At 33.1% G+C, this 14,359-nt stretch overlaps 6 protein-coding genes across 6 annotated transcripts; 4 read left to right on the top strand and 2 right to left on the bottom strand.

The window, feature by feature from the left end:
- Positions 1-310: 310 nt before the first annotated feature.
- DFA_05225 (uncharacterized protein) lies at positions 311-424 on the bottom strand (the record flags this gene model as incomplete). The annotated part of the gene is made up of 1 exon (XM_004360889.1): positions 311-424. One exon carries the CDS (start codon positions 422-424, stop codon positions 311-313), a length of 114 nt encoding a protein of 37 aa, XP_004360946.1.
- Positions 425-2,824: 2,400 nt separating this feature from the next.
- DFA_05224 (uncharacterized protein) lies at positions 2,825-3,033 on the top strand (the record flags this gene model as incomplete). The annotated part of the gene is made up of 2 exons (XM_004360888.1): positions 2,825-2,885; positions 2,957-3,033. 2 exons carry the CDS (start codon positions 2,825-2,827, stop codon positions 3,031-3,033), a joined length of 138 nt encoding a protein of 45 aa, XP_004360945.1.
- A 2,156-nt stretch (positions 3,034-5,189) lies between these two features.
- Positions 5,190-6,623, top strand: DFA_05223 (uncharacterized protein; the record flags this gene model as incomplete). The annotated part of the gene is made up of 3 exons (XM_004360887.1): positions 5,190-5,421; positions 5,645-6,063; positions 6,150-6,623. The coding sequence occupies 3 exons, from the start codon at positions 5,190-5,192 to the stop codon at positions 6,621-6,623; spliced, it is 1,125 nt and encodes a 374-aa protein (XP_004360944.1).
- Positions 6,624-6,992: 369 nt separating this feature from the next.
- DFA_05222 (uncharacterized protein) lies at positions 6,993-10,268 on the top strand (the record flags this gene model as incomplete). The annotated part of the gene is made up of 4 exons (XM_004360886.1): positions 6,993-7,069; positions 7,897-8,068; positions 8,841-9,075; positions 9,367-10,268. The coding sequence occupies 4 exons, from the start codon at positions 6,993-6,995 to the stop codon at positions 10,266-10,268; spliced, it is 1,386 nt and encodes a 461-aa protein (XP_004360943.1).
- Positions 10,269-10,609: 341 nt separating this feature from the next.
- On the top strand, positions 10,610-11,896 carry DFA_05221 (uncharacterized protein; the record flags this gene model as incomplete). Its single annotated transcript, XM_004360885.1, has 3 exons — positions 10,610-10,670; positions 10,751-11,167; positions 11,247-11,896. The coding sequence occupies 3 exons, from the start codon at positions 10,610-10,612 to the stop codon at positions 11,894-11,896; spliced, it is 1,128 nt and encodes a 375-aa protein (XP_004360942.1).
- A 76-nt stretch (positions 11,897-11,972) lies between these two features.
- On the bottom strand, positions 11,973-14,336 carry DFA_05220 (uncharacterized protein; the record flags this gene model as incomplete). Its single annotated transcript, XM_004360884.1, has 6 exons — positions 11,973-12,017; positions 12,043-12,741; positions 12,790-13,281; positions 13,349-13,785; positions 13,856-14,093; positions 14,160-14,336. 6 exons carry the CDS (start codon positions 14,334-14,336, stop codon positions 11,973-11,975), a joined length of 2,088 nt encoding a protein of 695 aa, XP_004360941.1.
- Positions 14,337-14,359: the final 23 nt, after the last annotated feature.

Below are 14,359 nucleotides of genomic sequence, written 5' to 3'. Positions count from 1 at the left end.
GATGGTGGGGTAGGGTTTGGGGGTTATACGAAATAGAGATTTTTGCCAAGCTAATCCTTGTTTTAAAAAAGAGACTTGGTTGTGGTTGTATGTATGAATGTATTTGGAACAGTGTCGGTTTTTTATATTAATTTTAATATATAATAAATACTACTACTCTTTAGAAATTATACGACTATTATAATTATTGTACTTGATTTGGTATTTATATATAATCGTCTTTTTTAAAACAAAAAGTAAATTTAAATAATAATAATAATAAATAATTATTTAAACGAGACAGTTGAGATTATAAAAGTTTGATTTGATTTTAAAAAAGTCTTGATAAACCGGGATGCCAATGCCAAGATAGGGCCAAGTCACCGGACACCCCACTGCAGAGTGCAATCATGATATGAGTGTTGTTGAAACATGTATGTTGCATCGATTTGACGAAATGAATTCAACGAAATAAAAATAGCCACTACCTGCTGTTGCTGCTGTTGTGGACATGAATGAAAACAAACTAATCGACAATGATGTTTTAAATTAAATTGCGTGATGTGATAGTTTGCGTGTGTTTAATTTTTCAAACTAGTTTCATAGTTGCTTATTTTGGAAAGTCTACATTTTTAATCATCATAATATCTACCCCTCTCTTTACTTTGATTAACTGATGATGACTTATGAAATTAATATAAATTAAGATGGATTGGTGTGGATGGGGTGGATGTTCAATTACAAGATTCTTTGAAGATTATTATTATTATTACAGTGAGGGTATGTACTGCTACTACTACTAACTACTAATAATAATAATTTAAATAATAATATCCTTTAAATTCTGTATCTATCTCTTTCTCGCTATTTTTAATTCCAAATATATATAAATATATGATTAGGTGTTTAGTTGGTGTTTATAGTTCAATAAATTGCAGTTCCAACCAAACGGATTTCAAGCCATCCCTTGCATCTTTTCTTTTTCCCTACTCCTTTCAAATTTGAGCTATAAGTTGTCACAAGTAGAGTATATCCAGTTTTCTCATCATCACACCCGCCTGTTAGCTTGCCTGGTCACACGAAAAAAAAGGTTGGAGATTAAGAATGACGCTAGTATAGCTCCAATACTGCTTCTTTCAGGGTGGAACCCAAAGGGAGTTGCATTCTTTGTGTGGTGTGGAAGTGGAGAGAAAAGAAAAGAAGGTGGTAGATATTGGACAACACATTTCGGTGGTCGGTTAGGTTATTAATTTACAATAGTATTGTACAATATTATCAACAAGTACAAGTATTATAAAAAGAGACATATAATATGTATGTATGTATGTATGGTTGTATGGATGTATGGATGGATGGATGATGGATATATGGATGGGATATATATTATTTCTTATCTAACCTTTGTTGTATGTGTGTGTGTTTTTGGTTTTATCTATCATGAGTAGTTAGAGGTTCACTGAATGTAGTAGTTAAAAGGGAGTAGGGTGTTACTGCTGTTGTTGTTTGTCTGTCTCTCTCTGTCTGTCTTGCGCACTACACTTTTTATTATTAATTGTTATTATTATTTGTTCCTATTTCCCCCCCACCCACAAAGAGAGAGAGCTTAACCCTAAACCCGCCATTCACCATCTCCATCCAATTACCTTTGTTTTTGGGACAAACCTTCAAGATATCACCACAATGATGATCATTTCCCAAAAAGTGTGGTGCCATGATGAATGACTGTGGTATTGAATCGTAACCTTCAACCAACATAACACATCATTATTTGATATGTATCATCGATCTATCGAGATGTAGGGTGGTTTTGGGTATTGGTTTGGGAGTTGGGCATTTAATTTAAACAAAAGGATTGGATTGATTGAGTGTGAGTGTGAGTTGGGGAGGTGTGACTCGAGTCAGTTCAGATGATGAATCATGGCACCACCTTTATTTGGGAAATGGATTGATTTATATAAATTATCATAATTGGAAATAATAATAATAATAATAATAATAGTATACATAAATCATAATAAAAATGCTAAATCATTTTCGATTCGATTCTTAACACACACAAACATATGACAATTAATTGGATTGGATTGGATTGGGATGGGTTGGATCGGGGTTTCCATTCCCAACCACCACCGCCACCACCACCGCCACCACCACCACCCCCATAATTTGAACAACAACGAAGTGATGATGTGGTGAACACAATATGTGGTGTGTGTGTATATGAGTGTGAATGGAAAAGGAAACCATGACGATGCATGATGAATGATAGTGTGATCGATAATTAATAATAATAATAATTATACCAAAAAGGGGTTAACCATATTTGATATTTAAAATCAAAAATGTTTAAAAGTAAATAAATATAAGAAACGAAACATTTACACACATTATTATTGATCAATCTTAAAATATCAATTAATCTAGATTGGAATCGATCTAATAAATATTCACACCTTCATTGTCCAATAATAATATTATTAATTATTATTATTATTAATATCCCAAATATTAATGGAAACTTATAAATATCAATCACATTAAAAAGTGAGGTTATAACTACACATGGTTGAGTTGAGTATAACATGTCTTGTCTGTCTTTTGACACCTTAACCCAATGTAATGTTTGTTGTTGTAGTTGTTGTTGTTTGTTTGTTGTTTTGGACTGCTTTGTTTATGTTTCTTTTACCTTTTTGTTTTTGTTTTATAAATATATATAAAGATACAGATAATAATAGATATCTATGGCGAGAAAGAAAGAAAACAATATATTAAAATATAAATATAGTTTTTTAGATTGCAAAAACAACAACAATAATATTGAATGATAATACAACAATTATTAATAATGAGGTGTTGTCTGTTTTTCTTTTTTGATCGTTTCAACAATGTAAACAGACATAGAAAAGGTAAGATGAGATACCCCCCTTCTATGCACTTGCTACCTGTTCTCGTTCTTTCAATCTTAACACTCTATTAGAAGCAACAGGTGCGCGTTGGTCAGCAATCAACATCCTCTCAGAGAGCTTTGCTCCTTTTACTGCAAACTTTAACTAATCGTCGTCTCCATCTCCTCACTAATTCATACCTCTCTGTCTGTGTGTACACTTTTGTCATTTAAAGTAAAATTGAATTGTGTAAATTGAAGATACGATGGGGTTGGGTGTCTCAAATGGACATAGAGTGGGTGTGGTGGGGGGTAGGAGGGAGCGGGACTGGTCTGAGGCAAGCATTCATTTGCAGCACTGCTGTTTCGGAATCTCGATTTCACTAAAACTGGGCGGAGTGCACAGGAACCAACGTGATATTTTTACGATGATGTGGGTAACAGGGTTATATTAATGACCCTCAATTTCACGAACCGACACTTTTGAGAAAGCTTCAATAATAATAATAATCCAAAGCGAAAAGAAGATAGATTGGTAAAGATACTAAGAGAGACAAAAGGGATCGAAACGATCTGGTATTTAAAAATATGACCTAGAAGATAAAAAAAAATATAGATAGTAGCAAACAATGGCTTTTTTTGTTTGGGTGGTTTCGAAAACAAACCGTGACAAATTAATTAATTAACCAAAAAACCATGGGGAGATGTAGTGCGCGGATCCTTAAGTTTTAATTATGAACATGCCAAGAGAAAATAAAGTAAATAAGAAATGGGAAAGTAGTTTCCCACACAGGATAGGCTAGTCATAGTTATATGGTTGGAGAGACTATCATATCAACCAACATAGTTTATTAATTTAGTTTAAGAGTGGAAGTGGAAGTTCAAAAATATATATTACCTCGGTTTTTCTATTTTTGGAAAGTATTTTATCCAACCCATTTTTTTTTTTTAATAATAATAATATACCAGGATAAACGAAGATGAGGATCTATCTATATTCATCCCAAACGAACAAAACAAATCTTGAAATTATCAAGATATCAACAATAAAAAAAGGGAAGGTTTGTTGCTGTGCGTTCCAACCCAACGAACAACTGTACAGACAATCAAAGAATAAATAGATAGATAGATAGATAGATAGAAGATAGATAGATAGATAGATAGAAGATAGATAGATAGATAGATAGATAGATAGAAGATAGATAGATAGATAGATAGATAGATAGATAGATAGATAGATAGATAGATAGATAGATAGATAGATAGATAGATAGATAGATAGATAGATAGATAGATAGATATGGATGAATAGTAGATATTAATATCTTATCTAAATAAAAAGAAAGAATCTACCGATTAGAATCAAGATACACACAACCACCACCACCCACCACCACAATCCACTCACACACTCACACATACAATCGCAACCGATAATTCATCAAACAAACACGACACACACAATTGTATTCAATGAAGAATGGAAGGACATCATTGAAAAACAAACATAAAACAATTAAACGAAAGAAGAAGAACAAGCCAACTATTGGATTGAAAAAACAACTCAAACAAGTTAATTTTGTTTGTTGGGTGAACTAGAGAGACGACACACAAATTGAATAAATATCTTAACCGTCATTTTTTTCAGCCCCATTGATGAATGGTTTGAAACCAACATTAGCACAAACCCCATTCAGCGATTCAACAGCCAATCATTGTTTAGCTTATCTCGTTTGTCCCTATTTTCATCTCACATGTCCCCCTCCCCCCTTCTTTATGCTTATCATTGCATCATACGAGACAATCTATCCATCGCAACACCGCTACCACTCTACCATCATCTTACGATTGGAAACCAAGTGTAAAGTGTGTTTAGTAGCAAAAAGATTAGCCAACCCCTCTCGATCATACACCAACCAACCGACCGACTAAACAGTAATATTGAATCACTCCTCTCCTCCACCCTCCTCATTTAAAAAGGCAATAACAAAAATACAAAAGACGTTCAACAACCATCTATCCATCGCATCACATCAAACTAACAAAAAACCCAGACCCTCTCCATGCAACTACAACAAACAACCAAGAAAGATCGTCATTATTATATTAATAGAAAAAACAAGATAACAAATAATTAGATAGATAATAATAATAGTTGTATCTAATTCTATTTATAGAAATATTTATTTATTTATTTATTTAATTATTGTTGTATCTCAAATAGAGTGAGATCAATCTTATATATATCTATATATCTATCTATAATTTATTATATTTAATATATTTATTTAATTAGTAGTAGTAGTATAACAGCTACTACAATTTAATGGCAACATATACTAGTTCAGATGTATATGACAAGTTGGTACTTAGTTATGTCTGGATAAGAATCATTTTCCTTGCTTTTATTCCTCTCTTTGCAGTGCCGCAATTTATATATCTCTGCAAACGATTAAAACGACGTCGTATGCGTGTGGTTGGCACTGAAAGATATGTCTCTAGTTTGAAATATGGTCCTAAATTTATTACCTATCTTACACTTATTATATTTCCATTATGTATGTAACAAACACACAATCATCAAACAACAAATAATTATAAATATAACTTTTATATATATATATATCTCATCGTCGAACATCATATGACAAATGCCCAATACCGATCGATTTTTTTTTACTCATACATCTATTTTTTTTTTTTTTTAATTTCTTTTTTTTATTACTCTTCTTTCTTTCTTTCTTCTTCTTCTTTTTTTTATTTTTATTACACTTTTAACAGTTAGAATAGCTGATCAAGTATGTTTATTGTACGCAATACCTAGATCAGGTGTTGGTTCAAAAGCATGGATCTTTGCAGTTGTTAGCACGTACTTTCTGGTCATAGGATGGATATTCATCGGTTGTTACTGGGTTCAGGTGATCTACACCTTTTTCATCTCAACGTCGATCATTCTCAAGAATTCAAAGAGAGCTTGGGTCACATCATGGATCTTTGCTGCCGTGTTTGGAGCCTGGATGCTCTTTATCTTGATCTATGGTATCATCAGGCAATCGGCTGCCACCAGTCTCTACGCCTATGGGTTCTTCTCGTTCCTCATCATCCTCGGTATCATCATCGTGGTCCACGGCCTAATTCTAGTCCGTTTCCTTAAAAAACAAGAAAATCATTCAATTGAATATGAAAATACGATTAATAAGGTAAATATTGAAACAAAAAGATAAAGATTAGATTGATAGGATTGATAGTTTAAAAGTGATTAATTAATTAATTTTTTGTTTTTTAGACATTAAAATTATCAATTACATTATTGGTATTTATTTTAGTAATTATTTTTAGAGATATTATATGGATGGCATTGGGTTTATCGAGAACATCTGATTATCGTTATATTACATACCTGATAGTTGGTATTTGTGAGATTGTGCAAGCGGTGATTGTCATGACGGCACTCAGCAATTCACAACTCTGGAAGGTATTTACATTCCAAGAGACCGACAATTCTATGCGAAGTTCAAATGTCGTCGAAGATGCTGGTTCGGTCATGGACCAACCTCGTATTGCCAACCACGTCTACCATATCAAGGGTCTCTCTACCAGCGTCGAAGAAGCCACACGTGCCGAAACTGGTGTCGAGTTTGATACATTCATGACCCGTGAAGAAGAGAGTAGTAGTGGTCTAACAGACACTGCCCCATTAGACAATGCTTCAACACCATCAACTGCACATCAAGATTCTACTCAACAAATTATTTTATAATAATAATAATAATAATAATAATAATAATAATAATCTGAATCAAAACAAAAATCAACCAATCAACCAAATCAATACGCAAATTGCACAAACATATACAATTTATATTGAGTAATAATAGTAGTAATAATAATAATAATAGTAGTAGTATTTATTTCACGAGGAATGCATGCCCAAAATACTTTTTGGCTCTGTGTATTCCATCATCCAAATTTGTAAATTATTTATATATATTTATCTCTGACAATGACAGCTAATGACAGTCATCATGATGTGATTCGCATCAATAACATAATATTAATAATAATAAATAGAATAATATTTATTTATTTATTTATTTATTTACCAAGAAGAGTAGTTAGGAGCAGTATCATGGTACCTATCTCTCAACGCTGTTCATTTTTAATGAATGGCTCATCCACCATTCAATGCTCTTGTATTCGTGGTGGGTGATCATATATAGACATATGGGTCAGAAAAACTCAAAATGGTAATAATATTAATAAGTATGAGACAGGCATGGATGGATCCATGCCCCCTTCAACGAAGGCCAGCTTGTGCCTGCAAATATTACAGAATTCTGTGTTCCATTTCTTTTTTTGCCGGAAAAGGAAATTGCGAACCTCACATATCGTGTTGGACACATGTGAGGTGACCACCAACGAAACCGTTGAACAAACATCAAACGACAAGAAATCATGATCATCATAATTGAATCAAATATCTGTATCTCGTTGGCCTCCCCCAACCATCAAGGGGAATACCAGCCAATCAATCTTGAAAATAACAACTGCTGTTTGATATTCTAATTGATCACGGGTGAACAGACATAGAGACGAGACCTTTATTTTGGAATTTAAGGAAAATTAAAGAAGAATTTAATATCTTTTCTTTCTATTTTTTTTTCTCTCTCTCTCTTTATCTCTCTCGATAACAACAATACACATTCATTCATTTATTTCATTTCTTTCATTCCATTCGTTTATTCAAAGTTCAAAAAAAAATAGAGATAGAGATATTTTCAAAATATTCCGAAAACCCAAAGGAATCAAAGAGACACATTTGTTGAAGAGATACACAAAAAGAAAGATATTATTGTTTTCAAAGAGTTTTTTTTTCATTCTGCTGCTCCCTTTTTATTTTGTTGTTCAGTTCCTCGATTAGCGACCCAATCAACCCACCCCAGTATTATAGTAATTTTATCAATTCGTCGTAACCCTTAGGGATATCCGATACCCTCCTATTACTAGGGTCGACGGCTCACCATTATTTTTAGAACGTGTCCTTTGGTTGGTTCTCTCTCTCAAGGCGCTTTCCTCCCTCCTTTAAGATCTACACAACTACCAATAATCTCAACTTTGTTACTTTTAGAAGCCCTCGCCTCATCCCTTGGCACACCACATTCATTTATTATTACCTCACACAACACCAACACACACACATTAACAGTATTTTTTATTTAGTAGGCCACGATCAACAACAACACTTATAAAACTAGCTGTTGGCTAACCAAGAGAGTGAGTGAGTGACTTATTGTACATCTTCAAAATAATCAGTAGTAGCATTACACGAGCGCGTTAATTTGACGTCTGTCACCTATTGCAAACAACAATAAGAAGAATCTTTTTCAGACTCCTAGTTGTTGTTTGTCGATCTGGAGCCCCATCACTCTCTTTGTCAGAATCTGTGTGTGTCTGCTGCTGTTGCTTCAGCCTAGGCTACCTCAAAGCTCACCCCACCCCCCACCTGTTCTCTTAAACCACCACGTGAATCCGCGCGCCCTTTGGAATTGTTTTTTTTTTTTTCAAATCGATCCCATTTGCAGCAAACCGTTTTAAAACTATCATCACCTAATCTATCTTTCAAGATAATAATAATTATATTGTATTTTCATTTTTCACCCAAACAACCAATAACAATAATCTTATTGAATTGTTGTTGATTCCAATTGACCCAACCCGCCCACTCGCCCACCCACCCACAAACACCACTCTAATACCACCACCACTCCCGTTATCAATATACCTATATACCAACAACAACATCGATGTGATCTCCATCACCAATTTTGTAATCAATTTCAATTATCTTCATATATATCATCTCATCCCCATCCTTAAAAAAAAACATTTCATTTACATCTTTTACAACTACTACAACTACAACTACAACTAATTTATATAATTTCTAACAACAACAATAATATTTTCAAAAATACAGATGGTGGAAATGTCACAAATAGATCCATATCAAAATACAACCAACCCGTATACGGGAAATGAGACCTATGACACTTTGGTAGTGACAATGTTGTCGCTGCGCATAGGTGTCATGTTTGTCATTTTCTTTTTAAATCTTTGTCAAACCGTCCTGGAATACCAACATCTTCGAACTCACAGAAAACCACTGTCTCCAAGATTCATGACTTTTCTTTCCATAACTTTATTTCCATTATGTAAGTCAAATCCAAACTATATACCAAACTATATATTAATATTAATATGCTATATTTATAATTATAGGTCGAGCAATAGAACAATTTATGTATTTATTTTTTTTACCAAGAAGAGGAGTTGGATCAGTTTCTTGGTATCTCTCAACACTTGGGACGCTGTTCATTTTTAATGAATGGTTATTTATAGGATGTTTCTGGTAAGCAAGGATACAAGATAAAGAAAGAATATACATATATATGATGGTTTTGGAAAAATACTTATCTTTATTTTTTTTTATTTTTTTTTTTTAGGTACTCAATTATTATATACATTTTTTGTTTCCAATGCAATTATATTAAAGAATTCAAAGAGAGCATGGCATGTAGCATGGGCATTTTCGGCATTGCTGTTGACATGGTATATCATCATGTGGTCATTGTCCAAGACTGGTCTCGACAAAATTGATAGAGTTAGCTCGCTTGGTAACTTGGGATTCATTGTATTGTATGGGTTCATAGTCATCATCAACGGTATTGTTTTGATTAAATTGATGAGAGGTCAAGTTGAAAAGATCCCACGTTTACAGGCGACTATTACAAAGACTGTAAAGTTGGCATCGGTATTGATCGTATTGGTGCTTGTATCGACCGGGTCGTCACTGGTATTCAACTTTGCACTCCATTTGGATTCATATAGTAACTACCGTTTCATATCTACCTTTATTGTGGGACTTGCCGAATTCATACAAGTCATCGTTGTCATGGCTGCGTTGGGTGGTGATTCACCTAGAAACTACTTTTTGTTTAAACGTGTCAACGACACGGGATCTTCGCATCATACCAGTAATGGAAATGGTCCATCAGGCACCATCAACAAGCCGCAGACTAGTGGCGGACCGTCTCTCTCCAATACGCAGTCGGGGTTCATCAACCGAGAAATATCGCTCAGCTCCGTATCGATATCTTCGTCGCCACATATTGCCAACCGGGATGGGTCGGCCGTGTCATCGTCTGGCACACCATCAACCCTCGCGACAACACCCATACAACCAAACCAATTCAACACGTCTTACCATGAAACCATCGAGGATGGCATCATCATTAATCCAGACCGACCTTTAACCGATTCCACTTCACCTCAACCATCTAATAATAATAATAATAATAATAATACTAGTGGTGGTGTATCATCTCTCGATTTGTTAAATCCCTAGACTATCTAAATCTAGGGAATAATATATTTGTAAAATATTATCCATCTATCCATCAATCCGACCATCCATTCAACAATCCATTTATTTCTATACTAACCCGAGATAATCAATCAATCAATAATAACAATACCTTTATATAGTTCAAATATCTATCTAGATATAATTATATTTCAAAATAATAATCAATAATAATCAATAATAATAATCGTCTCTAAAAATAAATAAATACATTCATGACCTGTTTTTTTTGACAGGGTTCTGTACTATAAACACTTTGTGTCATTTCATTATTTAAAGGTGCATACATACAGATAACATATAATCGATACAGATACATTTGAATGAATATAGGATTATCACATGATTCAAATGTAATTCTATTGTGTGGGTTACCTGCATCGGGTAAGATATCATATTATATAATCTCTATCAAACATATCATCTTTAACTAATGACCATCATCATCATCATCATACTCTTAGGTAAATCTAATCTATGCAAGACATTGATTGAATACTTGACTAAACTCTCTTCAACACCACAGTCAACGTATTGTAGACTTGATATTTGGTATTTAGAGTTTGATTCGATTTACAATGAGGTAAAGACAACCCAAGATATTGCTAGTGTCGATCAAGATACTAGTGGTTCTACAACTACTTATTGGAAGATGACAAGACAAGAAATAATCAATCAAGTGCAATCCATCCTAAAGAATGAGCATTTGGGTGAGGAACCAACAATGCGTACAACTATATTACCACTCTTTAAACCGACCAATACTATTCAATTGGGTGTACCATCACCAGATGGAGTACGCAGCAAAAGATTGATCTTACTTGATGATAACTTTCATCTCAAGAGTATGCGATATCCATATTATCGTATTTGCAGAGATTGTATGTGATCCAACTGTTGGCTGTTGGTTAATGATTTTACATTTATTTATTAATAATATTATCTATTCTTTTAAAATAGTTAATAGTGGATTTGGAGTGATATACATAAATAGAGATGTGGATGATTGCAAAGTCTACAATATTGAAAGAGAGAAAAGAGATGATTTGAAATTACTACCTCTTATCAAAGTGACAGGTGAAACTATAGACAAGATGAATAGAGAGTTTGAACCACCAAACAATCCAAATATTAAATGGGAATTTAATAATACTCTCACAAACAACAATAATAATAATAATAATAATAATTTGGATAGGATTGAATCATTTTGGAATGAAATCGTAGACCTTTTGAACAAACAACTTTTTGTTGCTCCATCAGATACAATAGTTGATACCCAACAAAGACAACAAGATCGTCAAGTTTGTGAAAATAATCTAATTCATCAATTAGATATAGCAACAAGATCAGTTGTAGGAACATTATTATCTGATTTATTTAAAAAAACTACAAATATCAAAAATAATAACAATAGTATTATAACCAAAGAAGTTAGTAACTATAAAAAATCATTTTTACAATTTGTAGTCAATGATCTACGTAAATTTCAACAACAACAAGAAGAAGAGGAAGAAGATAATAGTTCAACAACAATTAAATCAAATCCATTATTTATTTATTATTTATCACTATTCAAATTAAATTTAAATAATAAATTTGGATGTTAACATATCAATTCTTTTATTTATTCAAACAATATAGGACAATTCATTTTAATATTTGATAAAAAGTCTTGAGGGATTGTTATGTAAACTTTTGGTAGACCAAACCTATTTGTTTTGATGGTACCTTTGCGATTTGATACAATTAATACATTTTGTAAAAATACTTTTGATGCAGCAGCATTGTTGTTGGAATCTATAAATTCTGTAGCATGGTGATTGATGAGTCTGTAAATCTCATTGATGTCTCGTTGGTCAGAGATCAGAGTTGATTGGTTATAAACTTGAATGATTATTCTCCAAAAGGTACGTCCATATATTTTGGAAGGGTAGTTTTGAATATTGTCCTTGTAAAGACCAAAAAATGTTGGGATATAATATGAATATAATTGTCCGACGTCAGAGATACCATCAACTGCTATAGAATTCTCTGACAGGAATATACACATTGACAAAACCAATAGTTGACAATCCTGTGAAAATTTAGAGTGAAACATTAATTGATCATGTGACGACCACAGCTCGATGATTGCTGATCTACATTTGGTTAGAAACGGTTCAATGTAATGTATAACTTTTTTGTTGATTGAAATGATTTGAGATGCAGTACCATAAGAGTTGTCTAGTGCAAAAGACAAGTTTACAAAATGGTATGCAAAAGTGCGACAACTCGAGTTGGAAAGATGGTCATCTAGTTCAACTAGTTTGATGTTGTTTTCCCAAAGCCCATACAAGTGTCGATCTAATAGTTCAAAACTACTAAATAGGTCAATGGTGAGATCCAATGGGAGTGATAGTTGGTTTGTTGCATTCTCCAAAATGAGTTGGATTACTGTGATAATTGAACGCATCTTGCTGTATTGACAGTTGTTGGTGCATGTCTCTATAAGCCTTTTTACAAGGTTATAGAGGAGGTATTGGGAATGATCGGTCATATCTCTAGCCATCATCTCTTCTAACATATCTGTTAGGTTGTTTGTAGTGCCTTGCCAATCTAAAGAGAGTGCCAAGAGTTGGTGATCTGTGATCATTTTGAAATAGGGTGTTGGTAATTGTGGCAAGAGACGAGTCAACCATGATGAAAGGGGCATTCTAGTGTTGCATCTGCCTAGTGGATAAGGAGCCTCTTTGAATAGTAACCCCATAAATACTGGTGCATACAAAGATATATGATCATCTTTTGAGAAATGAGATAATATCTTTAAAAATAGGCTTCCCGGTACAAGTGGAGCCTTTGGTGACTTGAAGCGCAACACCATCTTGATGAGATACTTGTTGAAATATTTCAATCCAACAGTAATACCAATTTTAAAAAAAAAATCGATAAAAGAGTCTGGAGTAAACCCTTCAAATATTTTATCTAAAAGAATTGGTATAATATTATCTGATAACTAAAGATAGATATGTAAGTGATGTGAGAGTTAATTAATATATATATATATACACATATATACATACAGTTTTATATTTACTTGGATGAATTAAAGGAATGATATCATTCCAATGTCGAAATTCATGTTTATATTCATCACCAACAAATGTGATCCATCTTATTTGGGATTTCATTTTGTCAATGATTACATCATCCATCTCTAGATGATTCTCTCCAACCTTGTATCCAACTTGACAAATGGCTTCCATGAATTTAGACTCTCTTGTTACAGTTGGACATTCACCTCTTTGACAAATATCATTGATAATCTTGATTGCTCGACGTTGAATCTGAATATCTATGTCTGTCACAAACCCCAAAAGTGATGGTAGAAATAGATCTTGTTGAATTGAAAGACCATCCCAATATATTTCAATCAATTCCAATGTCTTTAATCTTTGAATTGGTTGGTTGTCAGATATTGATATTTCTTTAAATTTCTTTAATAAATCTTCATATTCGACTTTAAGAATGATAAATATATTAGTCAGTATGATACATAGTATATATATTGTAGTGTACATTATGATTACCTTTTGGTATGGATTGACTAGCCTGCATAATGATATCTAATATTAAATGTATCATCTTGATTGTCTCTTTTGAAAAAAGAAGAAGAGTATCTTCATCGCCATCGTCTTTATCCTTTGTACAAATTAAAAGATCAAATAATCTAAGAACTGATGCCCCACTCTTATCAGCCACCGGTATATAGACAGTAGCATCCCTTCTCAATGATTCATAGAGTAATAGAATGGCTTGACTTCGAACCTAGAAATTGACTAAAATGATAAGTTTATCATCAATGACACTTGATAGTGCTGTACTACTACTTACATTTATTGTTAGGTTAAAAGAGACTGAAATCAAAGCCAACCAAGATATTGTAGTCCCGTAAAACCCATCCAAGTATACACCAAATTGTTTATTTGCATCTTTGTCTTGTATCTTGCAAGAAGTATCTAACCGTTCAACTAGTTTGATAAATGATTCAAACTCTGGAATAACATCCATTTATTCTATCTCTTTTGTATCAT

The sequence above is a fragment of the Cavenderia fasciculata genome, assembly GCF_000203815.1.
Source record: "Cavenderia fasciculata unplaced genomic scaffold Scf_Dfasci-G-o-80e12.f1-5, whole genome shotgun sequence".
NCBI lineage: Eukaryota > Evosea > Eumycetozoa > Acytosteliales > Cavenderiaceae > Cavenderia > Cavenderia fasciculata.
This window is presented reverse-complemented; position numbering and strand designations above follow the sequence as displayed.